At 38.4% G+C, this 14,387-nt stretch overlaps 3 protein-coding genes across 3 annotated transcripts; 1 reads left to right on the top strand and 2 right to left on the bottom strand.

The window, feature by feature from the left end:
• Positions 1-2,739: 2,739 nt before the first annotated feature.
• LOC131785265 (G-protein coupled receptor 12-like) lies at positions 2,740-4,241 on the top strand. The gene has a single exon (XM_059102117.2). It carries the CDS (start codon positions 2,821-2,823, stop codon positions 3,769-3,771), a length of 951 nt encoding a protein of 316 aa, XP_058958100.2. The 5' UTR covers positions 2,740-2,820; the 3' UTR covers positions 3,772-4,241.
• Positions 4,242-5,076: 835 nt separating this feature from the next.
• LOC131785255 (chymotrypsin B) lies at positions 5,077-9,717 on the bottom strand. Its single transcript, XM_059102108.2, has 7 exons — positions 9,604-9,717; positions 8,063-8,263; positions 7,395-7,601; positions 6,572-6,883; positions 6,335-6,412; positions 5,970-6,065; positions 5,077-5,550 (listed from the first exon to the last, which is right to left on the bottom strand). The coding sequence occupies exons 1-7, from the start codon at positions 9,656-9,658 to the stop codon at positions 5,546-5,548; spliced, it is 954 nt and encodes a 317-aa protein (XP_058958091.1). The 5' UTR covers positions 9,659-9,717; the 3' UTR covers positions 5,077-5,545.
• A 1,140-nt stretch (positions 9,718-10,857) lies between these two features.
• Positions 10,858-13,716, bottom strand: LOC131785216 (chymotrypsinogen A-like). Its single transcript, XM_059102062.2, has 7 exons — positions 13,545-13,716; positions 12,901-13,098; positions 12,316-12,522; positions 11,628-11,942; positions 11,388-11,435; positions 11,093-11,188; positions 10,858-10,963 (listed from the first exon to the last, which is right to left on the bottom strand). The coding sequence occupies exons 1-7, from the start codon at positions 13,612-13,614 to the stop codon at positions 10,959-10,961; spliced, it is 939 nt and encodes a 312-aa protein (XP_058958045.2). The 5' UTR covers positions 13,615-13,716; the 3' UTR covers positions 10,858-10,958.
• Between the last annotated feature and the right edge of the window lie 671 nt (positions 13,717-14,387).

Genomic DNA, 14,387 nt, shown 5'->3' with positions numbered 1-14,387 from the left:
GAATTTAAACGTTGGTAAGAAGAATTCAACTCTTCCAATAGTTCCGTTTAATTTTCTTAAATATTACTCAGATATACCAAAAGAAGAGAGAAAGCCCTTAAAATCTTAAGGTTATAAACCATTTTTGAGTCCCCGAAAAAGTTTTAATTTTGACTTTCCAATTATATCGTCTTAAACACGTATTTTTCTGACTATTTCTGGCCATTTAAGATGACGTTACAACTTTAATTTATGGCAACTGAAGCCATGCATGGCTTCAGCCTTCCCTTTTTAAATTCTTTCATTTAGAGGTTAAGACAAATAAAATCACAACTGTGAGTTTGTGGCGATGAGCAAAATCACTAGTCAATAAGATTTATGATTTCAATTCTAAATGAGAAAAACTTGTACCCTCTCTCCTGAACCACAAGAATGTTTTCTTCAATTTCCATCCTCTGCACGGTTGGGAAATACCCTTGTATTGACGCCAAATGTAAAACAGATCATGCTTGGCCTCCCATTTCTCTGTTCAGTGTCTCAAATAGGTAAACTTTCATGAATTGAGAAAATCCATGTACCGTTAATAAATTTAGGGGAGGCGCTGTAACGATTCTTGCACTGTACACTAATAATCGTGGCACTCATAAAAAATGTTTTCCTTTATTTATCACTTTGACTACAAGGTTTTCTTCTATTCCAAGATGGTGTGCGGTTGGAGAATCCCCCTGTATTGACGTCAAGTGTGTTACAGTGACATAAACAGAATATAAAATATATTAATCTGCACATTAATGTGTCCAATGTAGCAAATAGAGTCGATAACATTAAATGGGGAAACCTTTGTATAATCAGAGGGTCGTAACAATCATAGAACTGCCCATCAGTATTTTCAATTACAGAATTAAAATTTGAATTGCCGGTACATCGAGAGCGCAGCATAAATCATTTAATCGTTTAGACTTGTCATCGCTTTGTATCGCAATACTTTAAGGATGCTATAAATATGTATAATATTAGAAGTTTTGGTGTGTAGTATCGCTAAGTATTTTTTACGATTTGTGCCGTATTTTGACAAGTCCGGAGAAGTAAAAATACAACATAGGAGTTAAAAATATTATGCGATACGTCTAATTAGTTATTTATATTCCAACTGCTCTATGTTATGCGCATTTCCTATGATGCTGAAAAAGCGAAGCAGATAGAGAGGCGTACAACACGTAACTGACCTGTTAGGTTTTGTTTTGTTTTGTTTCACAGTACAAAGTAACCAACTGTCCAATATCGCGTGACATGTTTACTCGATTCGCGCTATTTGCACTTTACTTAGTGCCGTTCGATAATAATAAAAGTTATGGCCCCGATATGCGAATTATTTCCACTATAAAGGAAAATACTGACAAAACACTTGTCTGACAAGATGAGAAGGAACAAACATAATGTAACTTGATCATGCAGTTAGATACTGATTGGAATGGTCTCTCTCCTGATTCAGAGGTAATTGAAAGTGTTACGAGACACAAATTCATATATTGCCGTGCGACTACCTTCCAAACAGAAAGAACGAACTCCTATAATTTTGAATAATACCTTAATAGAGGGAGACATTGCGGTGTTCAGAAACCCACAAATTTCCCCCCTCCTAAAAGTAGTGTAGCTAATTAATTTCATCTTCATTTCAACCAAAAAAACTACACCAAAATAAAGCAAAAAAAGAAAAAAAAGTTAACATTCTGAGTATGAATATTTAATGACACTCACAGATGACCGGATCAGTTAAGTCTAAAAAAAGACAAACTTTTAAATCAATTTAAGTGTTGTCCACTAATGACATTTGAAAATACACATGATGTATTTAGATAGTAAGAAATATTTTTTCGAACATCGATTCGAGGAAATCTAAACAAAACTGTCAGTAGGCATCCTTACCGCTATCCTGCGGTCCTCCTGCGGTCCTCATCAGATAGCTAGGAACGTTGCCATGGGGAATTTCTCGTTACATTAAGTCTCCTAATCTTGTCATTGGCCTCGTTAACCGTTGTATTGTTTAAAGTCCTTGAGGCTCACCCAGTGATAAAAACGCTCGTAATTATCACGTTAGCCATTATAAATATTTTAACTGTTCTCAAGTGACAGATGTCGAGGAACGCTTCAGATCACGACATGCATTATGGTGTAAGTCTTTGTTTTACACCAAGAAGCAACCTACTCAGTAAAAAAAAAGGCAATTGAAATGGCATTTTGACTCATTTATGTTTTATTTATGTTTTAGTCTTTTTTTGTTGCCTCGGGTGTTTTTTTAATTAATGTGCAAGATACACATTAATGGTGAGTACCTGCAAAATGTAAAGCAGCCTCAACATTGCCCGCACGCAATAATCAACTAACACGAAACATGAGCTTCAGTTTATGCAAACACCACGCAAAAATATCATGAATTAACTTTTCTTAGAGAAAATTAAATGAGAATGTTATGAAATCAATTTTATCGAGGTAGTTTTTGCAGCAGAAAGATTTTTTTAAAGATTTGAATTCAAGTTTGATTGGTAGGAAGAAAGTGTTCAACAGCATTTTTTTTTTTTTTTACTCAGACATGATAATACTTCAAACCTGGAGACAAGAAGGAAGCTATAATTTGCAATTAAGATAGTGACTTGGATCGGTTTAATCAAGCATTGATGTGTAAATAGACAGAACAAGTAAAAATTTTTAATTAAATTCCTCTCTATTTGCTCTCTTACTCGCATGCACAAACAACCTTATTTGAAAAATCACCTATGCTTTCGTTGCCACTCTTAATTGCGAAGCAGTTGGAAACAGTTGTGCGGAAAAACGGGCAACGATATGGTAGCTACCAAAGTTCATCTTCTGATGGCGCTAAACGGCATTCTATGCTCTATCGGAACTGTCGTCAATTTTCTAGTGATCGTCGTCATTTTGAAAAATCGCCAAATGCGTAACGAACTCAACTTACTCATGGCGAGTTTATCCATTGCGGATTTGATCGTATGCCTGATAGCTCAACCAATGTACATTGTCATTTTGGGAAAAGAGACCACTGCTGGGTTTAAATATGCCTTTGAATTAACGGCTTTTATCGGTGTTCATGCTTCCTTCAATAGCCTCACCGGAATCACAGTAAACAGAATGGCTGTGCTACTTAATCCATTCTCCTACACAATGTCTCATCATCGGACAAGGTTGTATGTAAGCATCCTCGGTGGTATTTGGGGTTCTTCCATAATCCTTGCTTACTTTTTCACCACCGACAGTGGAAGAAAAGTAACCCCACACGTCCATACTTTCATGTTTGCATTATTTATTTTCACCTACACTTATATCTTCTGGGTGGCTCGCAAGCAGGTGCGCAAAATTTCGTCTCAAGTGCAATCCGTCTCCTTCAACCACAAGGCCGCCAAGATCAAAAGCGAAAACAGTGCGGCAAAAACGTCGGCAATCCTCGTGACTGCCTCGTTGATATGCTTTTTCCCTGATATCGTGTTTGATTGGATGGGAATTGTTGACAAGATGAGGTTTGACTGGGCTTTCACCCTCCTGTTCTTAAGTTCATCGGTAAATCCTTGTATTTACGTCATGAGAAACGAGAGCTTTCGCTTCGCACTACTGCGAACAACACGTTGCATTCCCGTTTTGAGGGATCACATCATTTCATCCAATCGGGTAAATCCAATTGGTTTGGACAGTACTCATAGATCTAGAGGAGGAGCGTCGAGGAAAGAAAAGGGAAGCACTGTAAAAGGACAAACCGATTGTGATCTTGAAGAAATCGATTAGATGAGTTCATACATTTTCAAACTAGAGCTCCCTGAGCTCCTCAAGTAACAAGAAGCGTATACTCAGCCGGGGAGACATTTTTACAAATGTCAACGGCCAGACAGAACACTAATAAATTCACTTGAAAATACAAAGAAAAGTTCAATTACATTTTATGAAAGAGGGATTGAATACACTGGTTATCTAATAGAAGACGTCAAATCGACATTTCACAACCTCAGCCTTGAAGCAAAGTTGTTACCATAACGAGTAGTGTGTCATGCGTCGGATAAAAACTACCTGCAGCTGGCGCACGATTCTAATAGATTGTGATCGTTGTCGATCAGGAATAGTAGTTTTTAGCTGATAAAGTTATATCAGTTTCAAATACTATACACCCAGATGGATAATTATGGCAGTTGGCATGCAGCTTCTTTGCGTGATTGTCGTAGCTATAAGTCATGGTCAATTTGTGAAACCTAGCGTTGGTTATTAAAGCCTTCAAAAAATTAAAATAAGACAAAACTAGCAAACACAACGCTGTCAAGTAGATCGACTATGACAATTATATGTGAAACAAAAATAAATAATAACCGGCCCCAGTACGACAAAGATTCAAATAACATTTATGCAGCTGCTCTCCTCACTTTTTGCATTGAAGAAGGTTCTACTTAATGCCAAGACAAGAAAGCAGAATTAGAAGGTTTAGAATTGCTAATTTACATCTTAAAAAGATTTTCCTAGTATCCGTCAGTCTAAATGGGCTGAAATGGATGTTTATCTTGATATTGACAGCGCGGTTTAATAAGCAGACTTTCTTAATAATCGAACACAAAGTATTTTTTTTTCCATCTCTTTTTTCCTTCCTTTACATCATATCATTTACTTTTTTTAATTTTGTTCGTATTGTTATCATTATTATTATTTCATTTGATCAGAGGAGAACTGATTACATAAGAAGCAAATCAATAAGGACAGTATTTGTCTGGCGGGGGTTCCAGTAAATAAAATTAGAGAAAAAGGCTGACAACTTTCTAACTCAAAGAGAAAGGAAAGAGCGCAAATTTAGCTTCGCAACAATCTGCAAAATTTGCGACAAGAGCTTTCGTCGATTCAGTCAGGGTCTGCCGCGAGTCCGAAAATCAAAAAAACTATATCTGATTTCAATGACAGCGGACATAAAAGAATAATATATGTGAACTGCAGATAAAGAAGTGAATATGAAAGTGATCTTCGCAGTAATGAGTAACCAGTAAATGTGATGAGTATTTTACTACCGTTAAAGTAGTGTTCATTACTGCGAAGACCGCTTTCATGTTCACAATTCCTGTTTTAGTTCGTTGCAAATGTCATGAGGAAATCATCTCAAGCCTTTATTAACTTTTTCGTTTATGATTATTCATTTACTTGGTATTTCTCTAAGCTTTTTAAGCTTTTTAAATTTAGGATCTATTCACTTCCCGCCTCGTCATTGCAAAAAAATGAGTTAAATAAACGATACTTCATGGCAATGTTCCTCATTACATCTTCGCTACCATGCAGGATATTTCCAAGTATCTCACTGTCAGATTACGTAATCAACATATCTGGCTTAAGCGAAAGACAAAGCACTTTAATTATGTAGAGTTTAGAGGTTGATGGTCGGTAAGAGAAGTTCTTTTTGATTTGGCTCAGCAATAGCGGGCCAAGTGAATTGAAATATGTATCACTACGTATAATAAAAACACACAGCAGCTTTGTATGAGGGTTAATATGGTTTAATCTACTGTGTTTGATTTGAGTTCTTCGACGTCGTTTAACCTACAATGAAAAAAAGGGAAAAAAAAGAATATGAAAAAAACAATAAATAGACAAAGAAAAAAATGCGACAAAAGAAGAGAACATCGTCCTACGGTTCCAGACCCGTCAATTACCCCCACCAACCCCCGGACTCCTCCCTAAATCCCCTCGAAGAAAGCCGTCGACAACCAGTGCTGAAGAGTTCTATTATAGTTTTTATTGCAGTGAAGGCTTCAAAATAAAGTGACAAGAGCTCCGCCTTTGGGCTTGGTTAATTCTTCATATGATGATAATATTATATCAAAGAAGTTATATGTGACAGCTGAGAGCAGTCTTTAGCAACTAATAGTGACATGTATACCGGCGGTTTCCAGTTACGTCATAGCTATTGCTAATTGAAGGATAAAAATTGGAACTTGGTTATGTTAAAAGTAACTTACAAGCATGGCAGGTTTTGGGGCAATCCTTTCTGAAACTCGGATATTTAATGCAGTAGTGCTTATACCTGGGGCAATATGTCTGGCTATCTCGGCAACCTGCAAAAGAAAGGCGAATACCAACTCATTGCCATCTGTTGACTTTTCGATCTCGCACCCACATCGCTTCTTTGGCATTGCCTCACCGAATTTATGCATCTCTGGTTGTTCTTTGTTTTCTTCCCGATTATAACCCAGCAGAGAGAGGAAAAGCGAATCGTATAACTGGAAACAAGGGTGCATTAAAAAAAAGAGAGAAAAAAAAAGGAAAGATAAAATTAAAGTGAGAGAGACACAACTCCCCCATCGTCATTGTTGTGTTCACTTACCAGGCCCTGGTTTCGGTGGAGACGGCTTGGGTGGTGTTGCTGGTGGGGGTGGCGTCGCTGGTAGTGGCGGGCTCCCTCCTGCACGGATTGTAAAAGAAAAGAATCGGGTGTAAATTCTTGCCTCGCCTGTTGCGTCTCTGAGCCAGGTCAGCCGCAAATGCTTCTGACGTACGTTTTCGTCCATTTTCGGCACAATCTGGCGGGGCGAAAAAGATATTCTTTCTTATCTTTCCTTACCTATTTTATTCATAATCCACGGGATATAAGTTGTGATTCTTGCGAATACAGTGTAGGCGGTCGGCAAACATCCCTTTTTGCCAAAGCTAACAGCACCGTGCAGATACCAAGAGTTACCCTGTTCACACACAAGTGGACCTCCACTATCGCCACGGCAACCAGCTGAATTGCTTTCCTGTCCCTTCCCAGCACATAAGTGAGCCTTGCTATCAAACCGAGTGTATTTCTTTGCACAATCGTCGTTCGACACTATAGGCATCTCCCCTTGTTGCAAGATGTTCGCTTGTTCGCTCTCTGAAACAAGGCCCCATCCTTCCAACAAAAAAGAAGAGAATATAAATTAAGGCAATGAATGTTCAGTGTTTCACGGAAACGAACATGATCGATCGATCGTGATCGACACGGGAATTCATGATCGTGATCATGAATTCCCGTGTTTCTTTATCTTCCACTTATCAAGAAAACGAAAGCACTAGCTAAGCAGCGAACCTGACACTACGGATGTAATCTCTTGAAATGAAGCAGACATTGTTTGAATGTTGTCTCTGTCATGTATGTAGCTAGTCTGCCTCGATTTTAAAAATACGACTACTGCGGACCCTTTCAGCGCATTGAAGACCTAGGTTTTTGTTAATCACCTAATGATTAAGTTATCTACTACTTCTAAAAAAATTAACAAAATAAACAAAAAACAAACAAAATAAACAAAACAAAACAAAAATACACAACCAAACAACAAATCTCAGAAGACTGATAAGGGTTCCTGATTACAATTTTTCCAAGGATGAAAACAAACTTTCTCTAGAAATTAAAACTCTCAAACCTGTTATAAAACACTTCGTCCCAGGCTTCGGTTCCTCAGTGGGAAGGCAAACTGTGGAGACCTTATCACTGATCGTTGCTGAGCCTCTGAGCTCAAGAACCGCAATGTCATGTTTCAGAGTCTCCATAGTAAATTCCTCATGCAGGTGAATGGCCTTAACCCGAAACGCCTTTTCAATCGAAGTAAATCCAAGGCGTTTGTGGGCACCTAAAACGACAATATCATACTATTTTTTGGTTGTCATATTTATGACAACCAAAAAATTATACTTGATCGCGGATATCGACAATCAAGTTCGCGTTAAATGACAATCAAAATTTCTGAAAGGAAATGGGATTCGGAATATGTGGAAATAGGCATTGACATTTTTAGCCAGTGAAGACATTAAATTAAAATGAGATCAAGAGCTTTAGGGCTTTTTTAAAGGAAATGTGGAGGGGATGGCACATGGAACATCTCGCACGTAAAAGAAAACGCGATTCAGATTTTTGGATTTGAACGTTTTCAAGACCTGAATTATAAGGTGTTTCTCTTGTCGGGAAAATAAGTTATCCCTCCGAGAGAGAGAGAAGGGGGAGAGGGGGTTGGGGGTAAGTGCCACGAGACCTCTCTCCTCTCAAGCTAACGTTTTAAGATGAGTTGGCTTGACGACTTAATCTGTGCATTACCTACAACAACTCTGTAAAATCCTGGATATTTATTCTTGTAGACACAGTGAGCCGCAGTAACCACCCAGTTGGGTTTGATCAGAGATCCACCACAGATGTGCATTCCATCTTTACGTAGAGATACCTGCCATGGCCACGAGTGAGGTGCAGCGTTTTGCCCATTTACCACTCGTGTAGAATGGAATGGTCTTTTGCCACATCCTTTAAAGAGGGTAGATGAACATGAAAAGAGCAATACAGTAAGTTTTTTAAGTTAGCTAAAAAGAACTTGAGAAAAGATGGATCGGAGCAAAAGAATATTTTAACAAATCAAGATGAAATTAAACCGATACCAGAGTAGTCTGGTGAAATCCAAATTATAGCTTAATAATAGCTTCATTAAACTTTTAATCGGCATTTTAATAACTATGATAATATGGCAATATAACCTAATCACCGCAAATATTTTAAGCAGTAAAGAAGGCGGCACTATCTCACTTAAAAAGGTACGAAATATAATATCCAAAAAGAAAATGTCTCACCCATAGTTAATAATATTTTTTAAAAAAATTAATTATGGAAACGTGCGAAACAGTCAAACGTTTCTAAAAATTCAAATCTAGTGAATATTAAAAACACTGCACTACAGGAGGGAGAGAGGGAGATGTTATAGGTTTTTACATGGTCTGCCACGAGAATTATCCAGTTGGACACTGGCAAGAAATTCAAATCTGAAACCATTCATTTTTTCTTACGTTTTTCTCACACGCACACCAAAATATCACATTTCAATCACCATGGAAACTGGGGAGGATACGCATCTTATCCTATCGGTTTCCGCAACAACAACATCACTCACAAATCTGCTGAATACGAGTGCTGGTCAAAATTGTTGCACTGTTCACTTCTGAAAGGGACTGCAAATACATTATTTATGAATTTGAGTATCTAGATCCGGGCACGGTGACAAGAAGAGTATTCAATGGTTTTTGAAAAAGTTTATACCCGCGACGTTTCGAGCACGTGCTACTGTTAGACTGCAAAACAACTCTCGCTTACCTCAATTTTCACGCCTGACTTTTGCACAAGATTACTTTCTGACTCACTTGAAAAACGTTTTGGATTGTTGTCTTCCTTAAATGTCAACTTCATGAACTCTCACATTTCTACAACCTGGTTGTATAACCGCCCTCGATCAGCCGCGGACCGCTGAAGCTTCGGTTTGAGTAACACGTGATCATGTAACCTACTCCAGGTGTCTCAGCTCAATGGCTGTAATATCTCAACAACTTCCCCAACATATTTGAACAAATCGAATGCAAAGCAATTCTTTTGGAAAATAAATGTGGTTCTTTGACTTTCCCACGCATGGAAATAGCTAATAAACTTGACGTAACTTTCTCGTCGGTTTTTGCTCAGATACAAAAGACGCAATTAGTGTGCGCGAGGTATTAAACCAGAACAGTGGTTTTGTTTTCAGTGCGTGCCATCTAAAGTTAAAACATAGTTATAATTCTGAGATAATCATAATGGTATTTTAAGCAAGTATTTCATTTACGTACCGTGACAAATCGAAGGAGCTAAAAAGGCAACAAGTACAGAAAAAAGAAAAAACATCGTTGATTTTTTTTCACTGCGCTTCCTTCTCAACACTGGTGATGCGGATTGTCGGTTGGTTTCTCAGTTGACACTGTTCAGCAGCAGTTTTCTGAGTTAAACATAAAATTTATATCTGTCATTTTTGTTGTTTCAGCATTGCCTGGGCAAGATTTTTATCGAATCCATTCAAACACAACTGCCCCATGTGTGTGAAATCGAGGAGTGTTGTGAAGGCTGAACTAAGAATTATGTGTAACCAGTTGATGTAAATTCTGCATTGGTTCAAGCACACCTGCAAAGGTGTGTAGGCGTCTTTGTTACATTTGAAAACACAGATCAACGCATAACTAAACTGTTACTCAAAATTTTCCCAGAGGGAAATTTCCAGTCGTACAACGTCCATCATCATTCTGAAGAACATTTCAATTTTTCTCGGCTTGCCATCTCAGCTCACTATTAGCCATTGAGAAATTTAATTGATGTAACAAGCTGAAATAGCAAAATACTTTAGGGAACAATCAAAACACGATTTAAAATGGACTCTCCTGTGATAGGGGATACAATTTGGGGAGAAGATCTAGAGCACAATGAGATAAGCCTGTTTGCGCAGCCTTTAGAAGCATTAACGACACCTCTAATTGCACAGGAGGCAATAAGATTATTGTAGAAAATGAGATATGAACTTCTTAACGCCACCAACAAAAAAGAAAGGTCTCATTGGGTTATAAATGAATGAGTAGGGAAGTACAAATGACAATAAAATGATACTCAGATCGAGCTAAACCTTTCATGGTGCATTACAAAAAAGAGGAAACGGACCAAAAAATGACGCCCCTCTGATCATATAGAAACATCTCTCGTTTCAAAACAGACGAATTTTTAATCCCTCGTCTCCTCTCCATCCCGAGAAAAGGTGTATAGGTTAGGTAACACCCTGTTCATTTTATGATCAACAAGTTTTCTAACCTATTAGTGTTCCGTTGGTATTCAATAAGATTTAATTATTTGGGCTGTACGGTGTAGCGCTAGAAATAATGGAGTGCTTTTGGCGCGTTTTTTTCTTTAGCTCATCTTTGTAGAAGTAAAATGATACAGGAGCATTAAATTTGTAACGATTACTTAGATACTCGCAGTACTGTGTTCTGGTCCCTCCCATCCAGCACCGCCTTCCTCGGCCATTACTATAATATTTATTCAATATCAACAGACAAGAAAAGTTGGGCTTTTTATCATATACTTTTATTGCTTCCGTCGCTTTTGTCAAATGTGTTGATACAAATGAGTTTGGAATGAGATTTATATGCTATGCATCAAGGATTCAACCTAGAAAGAAAGAAATAAAGAATCAAAAGTTGTAAGGAAAGCCGTTTATCTTCATGATTCCAAGCTGAGCCTTTCAGACAATCATGAAGAAGACACGTGCGTTTTGACACGGCGGGAAGTAAAACTTACAGTTGTCACATGTGAAAGGGCAATCCCTTTTTATGTCAGGCATGAAGCGACACCACATCTTATTGGAAGCACAGTCTTCCCGCTTATCCTTGCAGCCTGAATGAGAATGCAAGAAAGAAAAAAGACCGCGATTCATTTAAAAATGGTACTTATGGAAACAATGGAACTTTCTTAGTACGTTATTGGTTCAGAGAACTAGATCGTCAAATCAACAGGTGTCCATCGTGGAGGTATTTTAAGAAAGCGCCATTAGCTTCAAACGACCGTAGATTGCCCCACAACAATATTTACTCACCCGGTGGAGGCGTTTTGGGGGGCAGTGTCGGGGCTGGCGGTCTGTTGACTAATAAATAAAACAATACCGATCAGTGAGAGGCAAAATACGGTTTATTACAATCAAATATATTAACTTGTGATCAAGACGGATTTCAAGCTTCTTCATGACGCGGATATCAAGAGTCGCTAAATCATTTTAAGCAGTGTACTTCAGCAATCTTTCACAATTTCAAGAGTAGTACTGAAAACAATCTGTTACCTAACTTGTCCATTATCCAGGGCAGGTAAGTCGTGATTCTTGCAAACACTGTGTTGTACTTAGTTGGACAGCCTCGTTTCCCAAAGCTTACAGCGCCATGCAGGTACCAAGTGCCATCCTTCTCACAAACAAGCGGACCACCACTATCTCCCTGACAGCCACCTGAGCCACTCGCATGCCCCTGTCCAGCACACAAATGAGCTTGCTTGTCGTATCGGTCATACTTCTTTTTACATTCTTCGTGGGAAACGATTGGTATCATCGCTTGTTGAAGGATATCGGGGGCGGACCCACCTCCTCGAAGACGTCCCCATCCTGAAACGAATATGGTTATAAATCTGAGTCGACCCTCAAAACACTAAGAGAAATACACCATAAGATAAAATATGAAAAAAAAAGTTAACATGGCTCTAGATACGCAAAGGGAGATTGTGCATTTCCTTCTTGATAGGCTCAACCTACTCACAGTATTAGTTAATTTATTTAGTCGTTCTAAACAAAAGACTTGTTTCACTCCAAAGATTTGATTACATTCGGTGTTCTTTGTAGACTTTAAATTCCCTAGCAAACTAAATTAAGTTTTTCAGAAGGAAAGGTTTGAAATATCGTTCCATTTAGATGAGGTAGAGCAGTTGATCAGTTAGCAGCTTTCACAGCAAATAGCTTCATACAATTTTTCTTTTCTAACCTGAAATATAACATTCAGTTCCAGGTGCTGGCTCTTCAGTAGGAAGACAAACGGGTGACACTTTATCACTGATCTTTACCGAGCCCTTCAGCTCAAGAACGGCAATGTCGTGTTTCAGATTGTTCATGGTAAAACCATCGTGCTTGTAAAGAGTCTTCACATCGAACTCCTCTTGAACAGAAGTTGAACCTTTTCGTCTATGCGCCCCTACGTAATCAGTTAGTAAAAGAAAGGCTCATAGAGGAACTGTGACACAAGGTCTATCAAGGAAAAACCAAAATAAAACTGATGATTTAAAAAAACAAAAGGTATGTTGGGTAAACTCCTATTTATAAGCTATGAGGTACGTGTGGTACCAATGTTATGGCTTATGGGTTCCGATTCTAAAACTGAGCGTAGAATATCATATATGTTATATTCTGTATCACGGTATCGACAAAGTTTTTTAGGGTTCGAGGGATGTGGAAAGGGCTCGTTGGCATCTCTTTTGTTTAGCCATTTCTTGATTGCTTGCGAACGAAAAGAATCAGATTCAATTGGTAATGCTATTTACGCATTGGGCGTGTACTCATTCTTTTTAATTACCTACTACAACAGTGTATCCTTGTGGATATGGAAAATTTCGTACGCAGTGAGCCGCGGTTACGATCCAGTTAGCTTTGATAAGAGATCCACCGCAGATGTGGTGGCCGTTAACCCGTAGGGAAACCTGCCATGGCCACGAATGAGGTGTTGCATTCTCGCCATTAACAACTCGCGCTGAGAATGGTCGCTTGCCGCATTCTGAAATGGAGAGAAAAAAAATGTAACTTAACAGCGCCGGAAAACACATTTAGGGAACACGGAATTTTAGTAGAGAGCTTACTTCATTTAAGTGTGTTAAAGCGTCGTGCTCGGAAAAACAATGTTACGATTGCTCCCAACAGAACTCTTAACCTCAGAACCAGTCAGTTCTGAAGTTCTGCTTGGTGATGAAAATGGCATAATGGCATATGTTGCAAGGGCTTTTGATGGTGCTTTTGCATCGACAACTCGCAACAGTCGAACTTATACTGGGCCGTGGCCTGGATCTTTACAGTCGTTTCCTGAGATAAACTTTCATTAAGGCCGCGTATAGTCGACTTCAATGTTTCTATTCTCATGTGAGAAAGGAACCCTGATCACAATAAACAAAATATTCACGAACTCCAATCTACCTCTTGATAACGAGCTCTGAATGTGCAACTTACCGGCTTCACGTTGGCTGAATGAAGGAACCAGTACCGAGAGAAGAACCGTTGCAATTGCGAAGAAAGACATCTTGTTAGACTAGTGGGCTCAGATCCTCCGACTACTTTGGCGACTAGTTTATATTTTTTTGACAATGCTTAGCGAGTAGTTTGTTTGCACATATCTCAGCTGTACTATCCCAAAGACATAACTTTTTAAAGGAAGTTTATTACCAGCTTTCGACTTAAAGGAAAATTCGCGATCTTTTCTGAGTTTCATTACCTCGCTACCTAGAGAAATAGTATATTTGCAGCTGGTAAACCAATGTTATTTCATAGACGTGACAGTTTATACCATGGGTTATTTGCTCACCTGTAAATGGTTGCACGCTCATCTTACACCTGATAAAACTATCCTCACAATGAGTAAATAATGAGCCATTTATACTACTTTTTTTCCCATGAATTATAAAATACATTGTGATCGACAGCGTCACTTGAAGATCCCAAGGCCTCTGCATAGCATTTCTTTAGCGATATATCACAACGCGAAAGCGATATCTTGCTTTGTACAGAAGAAATACAAGAAACATTTCCCTATAACATTATAAAACTAAACCGTTTTTTTTTTTGTTTGCCATTGTTTTATTTTATCCAAGGACTTTGTGTGTAAAGAATATAGGGTTATTGGGAAATCTTGCCGAGGTATCTTTGAGTGGCAGTCATGCTTTGTTGGGAGAAAATTAGGAGTTTGTTCCGCAGCCTTTGAAAAAAAACATTAAGTGGTGTAACGATGAGACAAAAGATACTTTTTCTAGAGAGTAGTGATATATCTTGATAACAGCTTTAGGAAAATTGGCGAGT

Source organism: Pocillopora verrucosa, chromosome 4, assembly GCF_036669915.1.
Source record: "Pocillopora verrucosa isolate sample1 chromosome 4, ASM3666991v2, whole genome shotgun sequence".
NCBI classification, from domain to species: domain Eukaryota; kingdom Metazoa; phylum Cnidaria; class Anthozoa; order Scleractinia; family Pocilloporidae; genus Pocillopora; species Pocillopora verrucosa.
Note: the sequence above shows the minus strand (reverse complement) of the source record. Positions and strands in the feature narration are given on the sequence as shown.

Coding starts and splice junctions, on each gene's coding strand:
- LOC131785216 (XM_059102062.2), bottom strand. CDS start 13,614: ATGTCTTTCTTCGCAATTGCAACGGTTCTTCTCTCGGTACTGGTTCCT. Junction 11,436..11,627: donor CTGGATAATGGACAAGTTAG/GTAACAGATTGT, acceptor TTTATTTATTAG/TCAACAGACCGCCAGCCCCG. Junction 11,189..11,387: donor CCCCAAAACGCCTCCACCGG/GTGAGTAAATAT, acceptor ATTCTCATTCAG/GCTGCAAGGATAAGCGGGAA.
- LOC131785255 (XM_059102108.2), bottom strand. CDS start 9,658: ATGTTTTTTCTTTTTTCTGTACTTGTTGCCTTTTTAGCTCCTTCGATT. Junction 7,602..8,062: donor ATTTTACAGAGTTGTTGTAG/GTAATGCACAGA, acceptor TTGTCGTTTTAG/GTGCCCACAAACGCCTTGGA. Junction 6,066..6,334: donor TCCACCGAAACCAGGGCCTG/GTAAGTGAACAC, acceptor TTTCTTTTGCAG/GTTGCCGAGATAGCCAGACA.
- LOC131785265 (XM_059102117.2), top strand. CDS start 2,821: ATGGTAGCTACCAAAGTTCATCTTCTGATGGCGCTAAACGGCATTCTA.